Source organism: Syngnathus scovelli, chromosome 12 (assembly GCF_024217435.2).
Source record: "Syngnathus scovelli strain Florida chromosome 12, RoL_Ssco_1.2, whole genome shotgun sequence".
In the NCBI taxonomy this organism is placed as follows: domain Eukaryota; kingdom Metazoa; phylum Chordata; class Actinopteri; order Syngnathiformes; family Syngnathidae; genus Syngnathus; species Syngnathus scovelli.
Window position 1 is genome coordinate 6,170,529 of NC_090858.1, and position 18,756 is coordinate 6,189,284.

Below are 18,756 nucleotides of genomic sequence, written 5' to 3' on the forward strand. Positions count from 1 at the left end.
GCCCCGCTGTAATATGATTGGCTGCTACAGCAGGCAACACAGAGGAAACGATATTACTTTTTCCACATGGATCACATTAGTAGAAAATGAAAGTAATCGCGTTAGTTAGATTAAGTTTAGGATTAGTGTCCAATCATATTGCAGCAAGGCTTGACCTGCCTTGCGCTGTTGGACTCGAAGTTAACAAAGTACAATGTGCAGCAGTACTTTATACTTCCTGTTTGTCAAAATAAGATTTCATTATTAAATTTAGTAATGGTAATTTAGTACTACAGGGCTGTTAAAGACTTTGCTTGAGATGTTTTATTGATTCTCTGCGGTCAAGACCTAACCCATTTGTAAAAACTGCAACAACGTGCGTTCGGTCATAAAATTGCGCTCAGCCTTCTGATTGGTGGAATTTCTACGTCAATCAAACTAATGCCGTTTTTTTTTCTCCTACGCAATGAAACGCCCACTAAATATGTGATTGGATCTGTTGACAAAACTAACTTTTTTTCCCCCCTGGAACTCTTTGGCAAGAGAAAGTCGCTGATTTACTCATGAAAAACGTCCACGGGAATGTTAAACTATATAGTCGTCGGCATGGACATGGCATAAAATCACGCGTGTAGCGGTGTTCCATCACTTCTTTTCACGGTACGTGGGGGAAATCAGTATTATTATGAAAAACTACGTAAATTGCTATATCTCAACAAAACTAAACTTTTATATCTTTTCTTTAAATTATTCACATCATGTTTTGATGGAAGCTGTTTTTGCGTCGCAGTTTGACTTTTTTTCCATTTGAATATAGACCTAGGCGTAGTGACGTCCGTTACTATCAATGAACTGATAGTACAGTACCAGCCGGTGTTGAATAGTCTATGTGAGTCATTGTTTTCATTGAAAGGGTGCCAGTATGGAGTTATTGAAGGCTGTATTCCACCAATTGCCACCTAAATTCAGATTAAATAATCAAATAATTGTTTCCATAATCATTATTATGAAATAGAGTGCTTGATATACTAAGATAAGTTATTATTTATTATAAATATTAGGATCAAAATTGATTAAGATGTAAATGCTGACAATTCTTAATCTGCAGAAAATTTCAAAAGAGACAGGGAGAGGGTCATCAAGCAGCCAAAACACACAAAAAATACCTCGGAATATTTTAAAATCCCTCTTCTTTTGGTAAGAAGAAAACAAGTTATGGATGCAGGAAAAAAATACAACACGTGTACAGTACATGTTTATGTGTTTAAGATACCATGTGGAATTGTTTTCGTTTCCCTATAAATTTCAAGAACCAACTGTATTTAAAGAAAAAGAAGTCTTCATATGCATCCCAGTGTTTACCACAGGAGAAAATTTAAAAATAAGCCTGTGGAAGCCAGTTTATAGTCATCCTCAGCATGTTTGCCATCTCTTTGCTTAGACGCCAGCTGGGTAATGAGAGGTTATTACATGGAGCAGAAAGCCATGTCGCATTTGTCTGCCATTAAAAATGATCATCCGTCAGTCTATTTCATCTGTTTTCCAACATCAGCATTGGAAAACTTTTAGTGTTTGGCCGAGCAAAGCCCACACTGGTCCAGCTGGGCTCAGCTTTGGAATATTTCAGGTACTGGCTCGTGGCAAAACATCTGGGCGACAACACACCCTCTTTGTTTGCATTAACATTCCAAAGCTCTCCATTATACCAATGTTGAATTAAATATTGCGTTGTACATTCCGTTCCGTTTTTAATACGATATCAATATGCGGTGCATGTGTGTGTTCTAGAGAACAGGTCAATATGGCGGAAGGTGAGGATACCATGAGTCAAGAGGACTGGAAGGACAAGTGTATGGTCCTCGAAGCGCTCCTCATGAAGTTCAGGGTTCAGATCATCAAAATCCGAGAACTTACTGCTGACAAGGTTGGCTGGAGCATATTTGTTTTCCTATAAGTATATTTAATAATCATTGACAGTTGTTAGTATAGTTTAAGATTTCTAGTAGTTATTTAGGGGTAGTAGCCTACTGTTTATAGTACAGTATATGTATACTATATAGAGTGCCCACCCCTACTTTTTGAGGAGTAAGAATGAATAGCCCCTTTCAACTCAATGAAAAAACAGGGTTAGTATACTAAGATTTTTTTTTTTTTTGGTCTGCCCATTGAAGGCGGAAAAAGGTCAATTATTATTTCATATGACTATATGACAGTGCTACCTTTTTCCACTGCAGGTTTGCATAGACCTCTGCTGTTTGTAATTGAATAGTCTACTCCCATTTGCTTGATTCAATGATCAATTGTCTTATAATCCATATCCCTAGCAATAAATCCTACCATGAGTCAAAGATGCCGTCTCAGCAATGTTGATAGTACTATTTTGTGGTTGTGTAAAAGAAAAAGAAAAACCAGTAGACCAAGCAATAGTTGTGGCTGGAACAATGTAGTCTATCAAGTCAGAACAATTTTCATTTAACGGTAGGGTGTAATCAGAATAACTACAGGCTGAACTCTGAAGGCATTCTCAGAAACATTTTCAAATTCTTACATAGTCAGTCCCCCTCATTGTCCAGGTCAAGCTGTTGTTATCATGAGGTCATGGTTAGCGCCCAGCAGTCGCCTTTGTTTGGTCTTTGCTGCTGAACTGCTCGAACTGTGAACAAAGCTTGTTATTTTTAAAGCTGTGTGGTTGTGCACAAACACGTTTGCAATTCTGATTTGTATTTGTGGAGGTAGGTGACCTTGTATAAAGATCATTTTGCTGTTATGAGTCGAAAACATTTCGATTTCTGAAACCAGTTCTCTTTTGCCAAACACTCGATGACTGTCTCTTGGCAAAGTAATGAATCCTAGAAAGCCTCAGAGAAATGATACGTTGAGAATGAGGGCATGAAAATAAAGTCGAAAGAGGAGAGTAGGGCCTGGTGTAAAGCCTGAGCTCCCCAAGGGAGGAAATAGCTAGTTTAGTTAACCGTGTGTGTGTGTGTACTCACGTATGTGTTGGAGAACGAGGTCATTTTGAGTTTGTTCCACATGTCTGTGTTTCTGCGTCCAGTCAAATGTTGCTTCGTTTCAATCGTTCAATCTATTACCCTAAATGCAGGAAAAAGTCCAACGCAAAGGGAAGCGGCAACTGAATAAATAAATAAATAAATAAATAAATAAATAAATAAATAAATAAATAAATAAATAAATAAATAAATAAGCCAGTCACAGCACTCATATAAACAAAGAACCTTTCACACCCAGGCAAATCCTGAAAATCTGAACTGTGAGGCAGATGTGCTTGCATCTTTTTTGGGGTTCCATTTATTAGAAACATTAGTTGACATTACTAAACACAATAAGCATGTTTTTCTTTGACCTCTGACAGTATAAGTGGAAAACTGCAATTGATTGTGCAGGTGTACCTATTGTTGTGACCAGTGATTGAGTTGAAGTGTGTAAAAATGATTCCAGTTGACTTTTTATGGGGTTTTGTGAACTTCCAGCTGGCCTGAGTTTGACTGACTGAGTCTTTGGTCCTCAGCCTGTAAGTAATGTATTTTAGGGGATGTGTGTCATAACGGCAGAGAAAGAGGCTTTGTGAGCTGGCTATAGACGGACGAGGGAGGGAGGGATGGCTAGAGTTCAGCAGAGGTTGGACACAGAGCGCCAGTTGTGGAATTTCAGGAATGAAGGTCCATTCGGATCTGAAAAGGGAATTGTCTGCAAAAGGTGACAGAATACTAAAAAGAAGTATCGGAGCTATGGTAAAGGTGACAGTTGATATTTGTGTGTCACTCAACTCATATTAGACGTGAATAATATTGCTTTTAATGTTTGATCAAGCCAACTTTGAAATTCCAAATTTCTCTGTTAATCCCATTTGAGCTATACAGGATAGGATTTTTTTTAGGTTAAGTCTGGTGTGCGTCTGTGAATTTGTGTGTATGTTGGGGTGGGGTTGGGGGGTGGGTAAAATGCAGCTATAGCGTGCAGCACTGTTGCCTTGTAATTAGCAGCATGCTTTTCCCTGCCAGATGCTAAATCTGCTACTTCGAGTGACGTGTGGTTTGCGGTGCAGTGACGAGAGAAAAAGCGCGTTGGTTCACAGTCACTATTTTCATGTCTGGCCATAGCAAACAAGTATTTGTTTTATATTTGATATTTAATCTACTTAAATGATAAATAGAGTCAATCCTCCAAGCTACAAAGCAATGCTGTTTTATTAACGGGCGCTTAAATAAACTTACATGTATTTTGACACATCCAGTGACATCATCTCATAAATGACATGTTCTAAGAAACAGTTTCCCTAACTTTATATTGACAAAAGCAGCAGAATAGGCCATGTGTCCAAAGAAGGCCTGGCTTGGGGAAACTTTGAATGGCTTGGGCAGGGTGTGGCTCTTTTTGAGAACAGAGTTCAGTTTGTTGCTCTGAGCACAAGTTGAGTGAAAGTGGGAGTTGCAAATGTAGACACAAATGTTGAGCACAAAAAAAAAGAAAGAAAAAAATCGAAAAGGAACTAAAAACTAAAAAAAAAATTCTTGGATGATTTTACTTTCAACGCAATGCCACCGTGTTTATTTCTGTAATAGTCAACATAACTTATTATTTATTTTTTTATGGATCGTTTGCAGATAGATTCATTTGGCTTCACAGGGAGCGCTGGAAACTTGGAGAAGCTTGAAGTTTGTCTTCTTTGTACTCTCATGAAGCAAAACGTTTGAGGATTATGTCAATAAAGGCATTCTGATTTTCCATTGACATATAATCCTCTCTGAAGCCCCCAGAGGTTGACAGGAAGAAATTTTCCAAGTAGTCAGTCAAATTTCCTGTTATGTCACAGATTCAACAACTGGAGACGCAAGTAATTGATGCTGAAAAACGAGCTTTCACCGCTCAACAGCAGGTAAATCAGACGCAGCTTAATATTGACCCTATGGAATGCGCTTTTGACAATTGACCTGTGTATAACTTTAGGCGCAATGGATGGAGGAGAAGCTGAGGGCTCCAGATGGTCAGCTCCAAAACTCTGAGAAGGTTTGGTTTCAGCGCTGCCAGGAGTTACAGGCCTTAGTGCAGGAGAAGGAAGATGTCATCACCAGGCTGGAGCAGCAGCTGGAAGAGCAGGTACATTAAAACACACACAAGGTTAGGTTAAAATATTGTATAATAATAATAAAAATAATAAAAATTAGAAAATATCATTACTAAAAAATCTAAAAGTCAAAAAATTTCCTATTAAAAATATTAGTAAATAGTATAGCTTAAAAAGAATAACTGAGTGTGTCCTTGTAACAGAAACAGTCAAGGCTTCAAGATGCCAAGACCGTGGAGGAAAAAGCAGCAAAGATCAAGGAATGGGTGATGCTAAAGTTGTCAGAGGTAGCAAAAAAAATTAAACAAACAATCAGATTCAATGGATTTATATTTTATGCTAAAGGCATGTTTCCGCCTCAGTTTGAGGTCGAGAACATGGCACTAAAAGAAACCAACAAACAACAGGAAGCTCAGATTGGTGAGCTCAAGAAGAAGATGGAAGGTCGGTATGAGACCCAAAAACTATTTATCCATCTGTTGAAATTTTCTACATTATGTATTGGTCATTTTTTTCAGAATTTGAGCAGAAATGTTCCGGTAGACCAGCAGTTGCGTGTAAGGCAGGTGAAGCCCACCGAGTTAGCAGCCTGACGTTCGGCTGCTTTCAGGTGAGAGGAAAGAGCGCACAGGTTCTGACGGGCCCGATTCCCTCACAGAGGAGCCTCAGCACTGAGGAAGAAACTGAAGGCAGGATCAACATTGGTAAGTAGACTACAAATAACTGACTATGTGTCGTAAGGTCTCAGTCATCCAGGTGACGCTAGTCAGCCGTAGACGTTTGAATCCAAAAGGCGAGCGAAATAACCATCCACTCGTCTTGTGGCAGAAGAGCTCATAGGGATACGCTTAAAAATAAAAATAACGGACAAAATAGGTGTACGGTTATTTCTGTACACTACTCAAAAGTACCGGAAAATCAAACTTATAGTTGAAGGAATGCATAACAGTTTGAAATAAAAGTAGAGTGAGTATTCTTGTTTTTGAAAAGGCAGAATTTTACTAGATCTGGATTTACAGAATCTCATTAGATGAAGTATCTTTTAAGTGTATAAAAACACATACCGTATTTTCCGGACTATAAGTCGCTCCGGAGTATAAGTCGCACCAGCCATAAAATGCCCCAAAAAGTGAAAAAAAACATATATAAGTCGCTCCGGAGTATAAGTCGCATTTTGGGGGCAATTTATTCGACAAAATCCCACACCAAAAACAGTCATGAACGAGCAACAACAGGCTAAACGATAGCAACAACAGGCTAAACGATAGGTATGCTAACGTGACAAACACAAACAAAGAGCTGAGAACGGGCCTGACGTAACATATAGAGTGATTAAGGACAACTATTACATGAATAACATGTTTATAAAACCATCAGTGTCACTCCAATTCATTAAATAGCAACAACAGGCTAAACGATAGGTATGCTAACGTGACAAACTCAAACAAAGAGCTGAGAACGGGCCTGACGTAACATATAGAGTGATTAAGGACAACTATTACATGAATAACATGTTTATAAAACCATCGGTGTCACTCCAATTCATTAAATAGCAACAACAGGCTAAACGATAGGTATGCTAACATGACAAACACAAACAAAGAGCTGAGAACGGGCCTGACGTAACATATAGAGTGATTAAGGACAACTATTACATGAATAACATGTTTATAAAACCATCAGTGTCACTCCAATTCATTAAATCCATCGATCGTTCTTTGTCAACAATGGGTGCGCACGGCTGAGGGCGCTTGCGCTTCAAAATATTCCACAGGCTCATATAACGATAGATAAACTATATTTTAAATAACTATAATACAAGCCAATAATATTATCAAACCATCCGTGCACTTTAATTCCATTAAATCCATCGATCAAATTCCTCGTCCTTTGTCAACATCGCCGCGCGTGCGCCCTGACGTCAGCCTCGTCTTTATTCCACAGATCTACTATATAACTATATTGTAGCGTTAACAAAGTACAAGGATAGACGTAGGTTTGGTAAACGGCTCTTTATTAAACAAAACAAACTTCCAAGCGTGTGGCGGCGTGGACTTCCAGACAGACCGGGCGTGCGTAATGGCCATGTCCGAGCCCCACGCACCGTTCGCGGACAGCCACTCGGCCGAGCGTCGGCCCCCGACTCAGTAGAGACCGGGCGTGCGTAAAAGCCATAATAGTTTTTCAAACCTTCTATGTCACTCCAAATCCTTAATTCCTTCAAACTCGTTGTCCTCCGTGTCACTTAGAAATGGTCACCGCTAATGATGGTAGTCCTTGTGTGGGCACGTTTGTATGTAAACAACCGGCGCGCCGCGCTACTGACGTCACTTGAAATAGTAATCCATTGGTACATCACGGTTCTCCAAACTTTCTTTCTGCTGCTCGATTACTGTTTTCAGCTGCATATTTTACAACTTGAAGTTTGTAACCTGCAAAATATGAGTTTCTTTTTGGTGCCATTTTTCTTAAGCCCACCCAGTTGATGAGTCACGGCCAACGGTAAAATTTAGAGCGCCCTCATCCAGTTTCGTCTGAAAATATAATTTTTTTTGGTTGTTTTATCAAAGTCAAAGTCTGCTTTATCGTCGATATATTTTTTTATATACTAAGACACACAAAGAGATTGAAATTACATTTCCACTATCCCTCGGTGAGATAGTACACATATGCATACAAGCATCACAAAAAAAAAACCAAGAAGGCACTAACAATGAATAAATAAGAGTATTGAATAAATGATAAATAAACAAATAATAATAAATAATAATAATAAATATAAGAGGAGCAAAAATGGAGCAAGTGTACATACAGCAGACAGTGGACTTGGATATGGTGCTTTAAAGTGTTAATTGCTTTATTTGACGTTTTCTCTATTTTTTATGTTTTGAATATGTTCAAGATAAAGAAATAAAAGCATGTGAAGTGATCAACTATACTAAAAATAACATGGGAAGTGGTCAACTATACTTGTAAGTGATGTCTTAATGATCAAGTAAAAATTTGTGAAAAAAAACATATATAAGTCGCTCCTGAGTATAAGTCGCCCCCCCACCCAAACTATGAAAAAAACCGCGACTTATAGTCCGGAAATTACGGTAATTTTGTTTACTCTGACAGACAATCAAAGCAAGCAGAAAGGCGCCGAAGGCCAAAGACCAGACCAAACCGGACTATTCGAGAATGAGAACATTAATCCGAGCAGGCCCCAGTCTTGTAGTGTTTCCTCAGTGCTCTCGAGCGCTGAAGGAGAAGGGTGTGAAGTCAGAGAGGGAGGCCTGGAGAGCGAGGCCTACCTGACAGCCTCGGATGACAGCAGCTCTCTGTTTGACGACGATATGCAGCGAGCAGGAAGGCCCGGTTTCGGCATTCCGGGAACGTCAGATGGGATACCCGGCGAGTATAAAATGAAGGAGGACAGTACTTCAGAGGAGCTCAACAAACGATTCCAGTCACAGAGACTTGACTCGTCGTCCTCGTCCGGCGAATTGAACACCCCCAGCCCCGTCGTCACACCGGCTCTCACTCCCAAACGACCCAACCCACCCCAAGACCTGAGAGATACCCCTGCTTCTCCCAAACAACCCAGACTGCGGACCCCGGCGGCTTTGGGCTTGACTCACAAGAAACACCTGAGCCAACCACCTGTCAGCACTGAGGCAGCACATGGACAAACACGTAACGCCCTCAGCATGCTGCGCTCCGAAAGCGACCTCGACCGAGTCCAGGAAGTGGACATGGAAACAGGGAAGGATCCGTCCCTGCAGATCCGCCCTGGCTCCCGCAGCAAAGCCGCAATGCTTTCCATACAGACCACACCCGGGGTCCCTACTGATGCGTGTCTGGAAATAAAGTCAGACAGTCACAGCTCACCTCCTACACCCCCTTTACACAGGCTCCCCTCCTGGGTAAGAATGTCATTTTCTACACCAGCCTTCCATTTTCCGAACCATTCATCCTTATACTATTTGCATGTATTGACATTATATATAGTCTTGTTGGATTTCAATGGTTTTTACTATACACAGGGTAAAAAAATAAATCTTTTTCATATTCTAATAAGCAGCCAGGAGAGAGATATGCAAAAAGACCAATTTTCATTTTCTCTTTCTCATCACCGGTACCCAAAGAAAATCACATTTTTGGTGGGATTATTCAATTAGATTGCATTTTTCTCATTCCTCGTTTTGATGAGGATGATGATGATAATGAGGATGACGATGATGATGATGATGACGACGATGATGGTTCAGGTGCACCCACAGTATCTTGCGGCTGCTATATAAGCAAGTTTTTGTCTCCAAAGGAGAGTCGCATCTACGCAGTGGCTAAATCAGGAATCAGGCTGTCTGACACATCATGCACAGATTCAACCAGCAAAGGTAAAGCTGTGACGATAGTGACGATCAAGAGATGTTCTGTTATGTTTACCTGTACTCTGTTTCGTAGACCCCTCTCTGCAATCTTCCTATCCTGCTTTTGTAATATACACTTCGCTCATTTATAAAAATATGACCGCACCCGTTTATACTACTCTGAAGGGGGTAAGTACAACCGTGTGCTGCAACACAGCTTTGAAAAGTACATCCATGAAAACCAAACAATCCTCATCTCTGCAGAAAGCCACTCTGCTGAGCAACAACCCATACTTAGATGAGTCATCTAGCTCTGAGGAGTCATCTAGTTCTGGAGAGGAGGATGGTTCCTTATGCAGTTCTCAGGCGTCCTTTGGCTCCAACAAGGATTGCAATCCAGGCAGCCCACGCTCTATCAAAAGAGGTACACGTCAATAATACTGGAAGTAAATAACCTCAGCATCAGCAAGTGAATAAAAATGATCATAACAAGAACGCTAAACTGCTTTTGCTTCCATTGCAGCAGTATCCATGTCTTCAATGACATCAGAGAGCGACTACGCCATCCCACCTGATGCCTATTCCACTGATACTGAGTGCTGGGAACCAGAACAGAAACTCCCCAAAACTTGCTCCTCTGCTGGTGACAGCAAAAGTGTATGTGTTTTATTTATTTTTTGTTTTTTATTTAAAGCCATGGCCATATATAGAATTTTTTGTACCATGATGTGTTTTTTTTTTTTTTAAAGCATGTTCAAATCAGACCAGCATATAAAAAGGAATTATGACATAATTGATTGATGTGCCTCTGCAACTGCCAAGTTCTATTATAAACATGCTGAAGAATGTATAGTTTGTTATATTTGTTTTGGGTTTTATTTTAAATCCAGAAGAAATAAAATTCTTGGTTGTTTTTACAAACTTATCCACTCTGAATATTGCATGTTTAAGGAGTCAATGGAGAAATCAGGCTACCTGCTGAAAATGGTGAAGACATGGAAGAAAACCTGGAAGAGACACTGGTTTGTCTTGAAAGATGGAGAACTTCTTTATTATAAATCCCCGGTGAGTTTGTCAAATACAATTTGCGGTATTAAATGTAGAAAAGCTCAAGGTCTGGCCCACCTGAGCTCAACCCTAAAGAGAACCTGTGATGTTTCTGCAGAGCGATGTGATCAGGAAACCTCAAGGTCAGATTGAGGTTAACGCCACCAGCAACATCGCACGAGGTGAAGGAAAACAAGTGGTCCAGGTAATCAGCCATCATCATTTATTTAGTTTGACTTCCCTTTCTTGATTTGAATGATTATTTGTGTGTAGATAGTGACGGGGAAGCGAGTGTGCTACCTGAAAGCAGACTCTCCTAATCTGCTAGACGAATGGCTCATGGTGCTGCAGAGTGTGTTAAGAGTCAAGGCTGCAAGTCCGCTCTACACTCAACCGGATATTCGACCCGGCATGAAGGGACACCTTGTCAAGGTTATATCATTAGCATTTAGCAATTTAGCTGCCAGGTTGCTTCATTATGCACACTGCACTGTTTTTATTATTATTATTTTATTTTTTTTATAGATTTTTTTTGTCAATGGCAGGTAAAGCATGGCTACTCTAAGCGGGTTTGGTGCGCTCTGATTGGCAAAACTCTCTACTACTTCCGGAGCCAGGAGGACAAGGTATAAATGACAAAATATTTACCTTTTATATTTGCTTTGTTAGGTTAAAATGGTTGAAGGAAATTGCAGTTTATTCTGCAAATGTTATTGATTTGTTAACTGAACCAAAGCACAACTTTTTATTAAGGTTTGCCTCTACACCACTTAGCAGCCACAATTTGGGTGATTGAGTGAAAATTCAAAAGAAAGCCTTATTTTTGACTCATTTTTGTCTCTGGTCTCAGTTTCCACTTGGTCAGGTAAAGCTTTGGGATGCCCAGGTTGAGGAGGTGGACAAGTCTCGGGATTCGGATGATGGCTTGAAAGCATGTAGGGGTGGATTACAGGCCTATACCATCGCCATCCATCCTCAGGATCAAGACCCGACTTACCTGCTCATTGAATCTCGCCATGAGAAGGTCTGTTTTTTTCCATACTACACATACAGGTGAGGTCAAATTTCTTACGAAGTTGTGCTGTCGCTCAGGATTCGTGGCTGTACCACCTGTGTGTCGCAGCAGGGACCATGATGGGGAAAGTCGGCACTGAGTTTGAAAAATTGGCAGGGAAACTCTTTCAAGTGGATGGAGATCCAAGTAAGCATGTGCCTTGTTCAGACTGCAAGCCCCAAATAGATATATTTTTTTCATGTGATGTCAACATAGCGTGCTCTCCTTGAGGTTTATTACTGTTGATCTACAGACTCTGAGATTTGGAGACACCCAACACTATGTTTCAGCAAGGAGGCGCTATTGTCTCCGCTCACCACGTTACCTTCACAGGCCCTGCAAACAGAGGCGGTCAAACTCTTTAAGGTAAGGAGACTCTGCTCTTTCCTGCTCTTTTAAATATGATCTACCATCTATATACGCTGCTGCGAATAAATTGATATCATTTCAAGGAACAAATATTAAAATTTAGGTTCATGTAAGTCAGTGCTGCTGATAGGACCTGAAATCTCACCTCTGGCTCTGAGACACTGCTGTAAATTCCAGAATAGATTCATTAATCACTCAATCAAATAATAACTCACCCAAAATACTTTTGTGCTCTTGGTTAAACGGATACTAAGCGCTTTTCTTCTCAGACTTGTCAGCTGTTCATCAATGTGGCCATTGATGCCCCAGCCATCGACTATCACGTCTCCCTGGCTCAGAGCGCCCTCCAGGTGTGTCTGACTCACCCTGAGCTTCAAAATGAGTTCTTCTGCCAGCTCATCAAGCAGACCCAAAAAAGGCAACCGCGTGGCCATCCGGGACCCCTGCAGGTGCGTGTGCTCACCACCTGGTGGCAACAGTATCACGATCGGGAAAGGCTTTTCAGCACGTGATCTTGCTGCAGAAGCAACCATGCATTCCATGTCAAATCACCACAAGAGGGCACAGCCATTCATTTCTATAGGCCAGGGGTCACCAAGTCTGGTCCTCGAGGGGCCCTATCCAGCATATTTTAGATGCAAATTTGACTTCTGTTTTTACGCCACAAAAACAGACAGTAAGTGGCACCTTTGAAGAAGTTCAGTGTATCAGTCGCTAGTTCTGCAAGTTGATGGTGATAACTGCCATGGTGTCAGTCTGTGATCTTGAACACTTGACCCAAAACTGTGCTCCAGGTGAGGCTCGAACTCACAACCTCAGCATTGCTTGCGACCATACTGTCTTATAAGTACTGCGCGCTAACCGATTGCGCCACTGGAGCTTGGAAATTGAAGCAAAGTAAATCAGATTATAGGTCAAATTGTACCGCTGTCTTGTATTTGATAAGGCCATTTGTGACTCTTCTTCAGGGCTGGCAGTTTTTAGCCTTGTGCGTTGGACTGTTTCTGCCTCAACATCCTTTCCTCTGGCTGCTCCAAGTCCATCTTAAAAAGCATGGGGATTCCAGGTAACGGAACAGTATTAAGATGATTCACCTTGATTGAAATGACAGTTCAGTGCTTGCGCCTCTCTTTTGCCATAAAAATTGAATTTTTGTTTTAAATATTGTCTTGTTCTAATGTATGTCGACTTCATACAAATATCATTCAAAATCAAGTACTCTTCATGCTGGTTGCTCTGAATTTATTTTAATATTATTTGGTTGCTGCTTTTGTTTCAATACTTAAACAGATGATAATTTGAGCTCAGTTTCTACCATCGAGTGCGCACAAAATGAGTTGATAAATGTTATCATCAATAAATAGTGCAGTTTATAATGTTTGATCAAATGTTATAATAGTATATCTTGATGGACTGTAATGTGGATTTAATATGAAGCCATCCAGTAGAATATTGTGTACGCCGGCAATGTAATGAGATCCATTTCAAGAGGTTTTAGAAAAAATCAGTGCCTCTAATTCTGTCCCCAGGACTGAAGTGGGTAAATATGCCATCTACTGCCAACGTTCAATGGAGCGCACCCAGCAGAAGGGTGAGAGGCAGGCCAGACCATCCCGGATGGAGATCCTTTCTATTCTGCTAAGGAATCCTTATCACCACTCCCTGCCTTTTAGTGTGCCTGTGCACTTCCTCAATAACACCTATCAGGTAATAATACTGTTTTATAGACATGATGACATGACATCAACAATGGTGTCTTGTAGATATTAAACGAGTGGCTGTATTGTAAAGACAACCGTCATGTCTGTTTTATAGAGGCACTGCACCATACTGCCTCCTCTGTGCCGGTATCCAATTTTATTTTATTTTATTTTATTTTATTTTATTTTATTTTATTTTATTTTATTTTATTAATAAAACATTTTCTGTTATGGAGGTTGACAATGTTTTTGGGAAGAGGTTGCAGTTTGCCCGCTCGACACTCCACAACACAATAATCATTCTGGCATTGCACTCTTCTCTTGCCGTTTCGTAGGTAGTAAGTTTCGATGCGTCGACTACAGTGGATGAGTTCCAGTGTCGTCTCAACCAGGACACGGGTATGAGGAAAACAGGGCTGTCGGGTTTCAGTGTGTACACCGATGACCCCACTGGACGAGAGTTGGAGCACTGCTTGCATCAAGGGAGCATCAAGGTGCTTTCCAATCATCTAAAGCTTCTGTTGTGTGATGGATGTTTAAAATTTAAAATGGCATTTGTTGTGTGAACAAGTTGAAGTCCACATGTCCATTATATGTATGTCTATTGCAGATTTGTGATATTATATCCAAATGGGAACAAGCATCCAAAGAGCAGCATACGGGCAAGTCAGAAAATACCAGAACGGTCCGTCTCACTTACAAGAACAGGTATGAAGACGTTCATTGTAAAGTACATTAGTGTTGCACAAATATGGCACAGTTGAATGTTGCATGATGTCTCGTAGCAATTGAGTGAAAAAAATTACATGAATTCAACATTTTGGGGAAAATGCGGACAAAGGTTTTGGAGTACCACATTACTATGTTTTCCGCACTATAAGGCGCACCGGATTATAATGTGCACCTTCAATGAAAGGCCCATTTTAAAACTTTGTCCATATATAAGGCGCACCGGATTATAAGGTGCACCTTCAATGAATGGCCCATTTTAAAACTTTGTCCATATATCAGATATATACATTTGGCCCGCAGGCCGGACTTTGTACACGCCTGCTGTAGTGGCTCAATATTGGTCCATATATAAGGCGCACCTGATTATAAGGCGCACTGTCGGCTTTTGAGAAAATTGGAGGTTTTTAGGTGCGCCTTATAGTGCAGAAAATACGATAATTGATTATCTAATAGCTCACTGGGTGGGCTGAAGCCCCCAATCAGTGATGCTTCTGCATTTTAGACACACTCCCAACTTCATACAGTCACATAAAAGCATGCTTTAGAGATGGAAAAAACGTGAAAATGAATTACAAATCAAAATGGATAAAGAATTACAGTTCAATTATCTTGACATTTCCAGGCTATACTTCACCAGCCAGGTACGGGGAGAGTCAGAGAGGGAAAGATTGTTGCTGGCCTATCAGATCAATGAGGCCATCGTAGCAGGACACTTCCCCGTCAACAAGGAGCTGGCTGTAGAAATGGCTGCCTTACTGGCTCAGGTCTGAAAGGCCCTACAATATATTTCAACTTTTTAAAAAAAAAATTCCAAATATTTGTTGTGATTTTATTGACTGTTTTCATTGACTTATCAGGTTGAGTTTGGTGATTTTGAACGTTCTTTCTTGACTCCTGGACCTGTTCAAACAAAGTCCAACCAAACTTTGAAACAAGTCCTGGACAGATTCTACCCCAAGCACTACCGTCGGACCATGTCTGAGGAACAACTTAGGTAGCAGAATACACGTACAGAACCACTATTTCAAGTAGCAAAAGTAATGATAGTGAAGCCACAAGACTATCATTGGTGATGTTTGGGGTTTTTTTTCCCCCCAGACAATTGCTCCAGCGTCTCTCTGCTCGCTGGTCCTCACTCAGGGGTCGAAATTCATCTGAGTGTGTCAGGATTTACCTGACGGTTGCCAAGAAGTGGCCGTTCTTTGGTGCCAAACTTTTTGAAGCTGAGGTGAGTGTCTGTCAATTAAAAAATAAAGTACTAAAATGTATGCAACCTTTATGCACAGAAGCACAAACTCTACAAGCAACACTTCTTTTCACTGAAATTAATATCAAAATGAAGGAATGAATGAATTTGTAATTCTAATTTGTGTTTCCAGTCCATCACTTCCTCTCCAGACCCAGCAGCACGTGTCTGGCTGGCAGTTCACGAAGATGGTATCAGTGTTCTGGAGCACAACTCAATTGTGAGTTTCTCTCAGATGATCTGCACATTTTACTCACTCTACTGAATTGCTGTTTAAAGGAAATTAAATAAGCTCTTATGTCTGCATTTTCAGAAACTACTGCTATCCCACCCCTACAAAAATGTGATGACATTCGGGGGCTGCAAAGAGGACTTTATGCTTGTGGTGGGACAGAACAACAAAGATAAACCCTCAGAGAAACATACCTTTGCTATGGATACTTCAAAGGTTAGTCGAAAATATTGTGCATCAAACTCTGCGGATCCTTAAAATAGTCACCTCATTGTTTAATTTCACACTGGATGGAAAAACAGCCAACTATTTGTAAAGAGTGCAAAAAATAAAAAAATTAATTTCCCATAATTTTGTACTATATGTCTCCTTTTAAAACCTAAAAATTTTTTACAAAAATTTGAGAATAAAATTTAACCTAACAGGAATGACAGAGAGGCTTTATATCTCACATTACACTTTTCTATGGTTCCTTATTGCTAGGCAGAAAGAGTCACATTATTATTTCTCTGCTTCAGAAATTCACTAAGGATATTTTTCATTTAAACATGATTAGGCCTATTCATTCACATCCGTGTACGTATGTATTGGACGGATGTCTTGACTGTTGTGTTTCATCAACAGATCAGAGAGATCACCCTCCTCATCTCCAGCTACATCAACAGCGCACATCAGCAGAAGGCTGCAGCGCATCACCTCTCCGCCCCTGCTCTCATGGTGGCTCAGCCAATCAGCCTGAAATGCAAAGAGTTGAGGAGCAAGTCTCCACCAGCTGTGGGTCGTTCCAGTAAGACCCCCACATTGTTGTGACAGCACAGTCTTGTTATTTAAAAAAAAAAAAAGGTCACATCTCCAGAGATCCTGCAATGTTTAAGAGTTGACGTACCACTTGAAAGGTTCGCTTTAAAGGTACAAAGGTACAAACTAATCCTCAGCATTGTCCTGGCTGAGGAGTCAACACTGCTTACCGATTAACTAAGCTAATGTTCTCAATATCTTTCATCTCTGCTGTCTGGTGCATTTTAATGTACAAACACTGTGGCCTGGAGGAGCAGAGAATTTTTATTTTTTTTCTAAACTAATTAGCATCATTTTTGTGAAGCGGACTTTCTAGACTGGGGATACGATGTAAGAAGTCACGAAAGCTCACAAAAGTAGAAATATAAGACAAGTTTGAAGCAATGAGAATGGCTGAATTGTCAAAATGCAACGCAGTAAGGGTCAGGAAGAAGGCCCACTAGTAAAAGAGTAACAAACCAGCCAGCAATGTGCTTCGTGGTTACTGAATAACCAGGGCGGAAAGGAAAATGACACACATACAAAAAGGGGAAACTCATCTTAAAGCTGCAGAATGGTGCTCGAGCTGTGTCATTTTGCACTTTTAAACACACACATCATCACATAAAAACTGGAAATACAAGTCATTTCATACACGGTACTTTTATATATCCCATTGACGCTTGTTTGTGACAATCCATTTTATTTAAATCGTTTTTGGAACATGTGTGAATGGATAAACCATGACAAATAAACAATATATAGTATATACGTATAAAATTCCAACCTTGTGTTTGGTCATTATCTCATTAATCCAAGCCTGCTGGGTTGCTTGATTTTCAGTACCAAATTCAAAAGGTGTATTTGTGTGCTGTTTGTTCTAAGTTGCAGAATAACTTTAGTAGGATAACTACAAGTTACTCGTGAGGCAAAACTGTGCACTAGTTAACATCTGCATGCTAACGAGTGAGGCATGAGGTGTTGAGTCAAGATGCTCCTCCCCAAAAAAATGGACCCGGCTGCTTAATTGACGTGATTTGAGTGACGTGTTGATACCGCGAACCAGCACCTGACGGCATGGGACACTCCCTCCCTCATTCCAGCACTCTTTCACACAAGGCTGGGGGAAGGATATACGATACCTGACCTGTCTGAACTAGTTTGAGACGTGTTTTTGTTCCAGGTTGCTGTGGTGACCAAAAAGAGGGAGGGCCAAGGGGGAAGTTAAAAATCGGGTGTGGCAAAAGGAATTAAATGGGTACAACTCAATACAAATAATGATAATAGTACCTACCCCTGTTTTCTCATTGTAAGACTGTGTGCGGAAATCCATGAGAATAAATAAGCACACCTCTGTTCCTGCCATATCCATCAAAAACACCTTCAGCTATGTGATGTTTTTCATATTTTTATTTCATTTTCATCTTTTGTTGCAATAGAACTGGTCTGCATATACTACATAAAAAGGGTAGGGTTGTGTTTATCCAATTTAAACATAAGAAAGCCATCAGACAAACACTATATACTTAAAGCTGTGATTGATTGCCTTTGCCTCTTCCGTCATTTTGATATTTGACACTTCACCTGCAGTGTGAAGTTTTTTTCGTCAGGAGCTTTTGTTGTTGTGTGACTTGTATGAATATGTGCAAAGCAAAACCTGACTTTCAGGTTGAGCGCAATTCAGAACAGCTTTAAGAAAACAACAAACATACAAAGAACACACCTCCCAGCAGGCTGCTCTCATACCCAAAACGGTATTGTCAAAACACAATGCACATTCTCAGCTATAGCAGTAACAACAAACCCCACTGTATTTTAGCTGAATAGCATCTGTGGAGGTTTCGGCCAGAATGATGTCAGCTACCTAAGTGACAGTTCTGGTTTTACCTCACAAGGTAGGTGAGTTAACCACCAGAGCCAAAATTTTCACTTTAAGTCAACACCTTTTCCAGTGTACATCAGTTGACAGCAATTTGATCAAAATTGAAACACGACAACAATACCTTTGTCATCTCAAAGATTTGCACGTCTTTATAAAACCTTATATAAAGCCATTATTTAAGCAGGCGCTTGAAAAAATGCTTTATATGCATTTATGGAAAGGGTGAGGAAAATTAAGTCCATTTTGATATCAACCAATGTTTGGCGGTACAATACTCTAATGACTCATTGCAGTATA

At 40.3% G+C, this 18,756-nt stretch overlaps 1 protein-coding gene and 1 non-coding gene across 4 annotated transcripts; one reads left to right on the forward strand and one right to left on the reverse strand.

Annotated features, from left to right (window-relative positions):
* Positions 1–462: 462 nt before the first annotated feature.
* plekhh2 (pleckstrin homology domain containing, family H (with MyTH4 domain) member 2) lies at positions 463–17,363 on the forward strand. Of its 3 annotated transcripts, none has more exons than XM_049735787.2 (30): positions 463–639; positions 1,768–1,903; positions 4,814–4,876; positions 4,948–5,097; positions 5,269–5,352; positions 5,428–5,509; positions 5,584–5,769; positions 8,186–8,973; positions 9,372–9,447; positions 9,515–9,609; positions 9,685–9,844; positions 9,944–10,077; positions 10,372–10,485; positions 10,586–10,672; positions 10,741–10,899; positions 11,013–11,093; positions 11,318–11,491; positions 11,560–11,668; positions 11,775–11,887; positions 12,160–12,339; positions 12,859–12,956; positions 13,420–13,597; positions 13,926–14,084; positions 14,201–14,298; positions 14,945–15,086; positions 15,180–15,316; positions 15,421–15,550; positions 15,702–15,788; positions 15,882–16,016; positions 16,425–17,363. In XM_049735787.2, exons 2-30 carry the CDS (start codon positions 1,781–1,783, stop codon positions 16,608–16,610), a joined length of 4,308 nt encoding a protein of 1,435 aa, XP_049591744.1. In that variant the 5' UTR covers positions 463–639; positions 1,768–1,780; the 3' UTR covers positions 16,611–17,363. The 3 variants fall into 3 exon arrangements, with proteins under 3 accessions (XP_049591744.1, XP_049591747.1, XP_049591745.1); XM_049735790.2 differs by having other exon boundaries at positions 9,947–10,077; XM_049735788.2 differs by having other exon boundaries at positions 1,775–1,903.
* trnai-uau (transfer RNA isoleucine (anticodon UAU)) lies at positions 12,677–12,770 on the reverse strand. The gene is made up of 2 exons: positions 12,733–12,770; positions 12,677–12,712 (listed from the first exon to the last, which is right to left on the reverse strand). It is a non-coding gene; the product is annotated as a tRNA-Ile (tRNA).
* Positions 17,364–18,756: the final 1,393 nt, after the last annotated feature.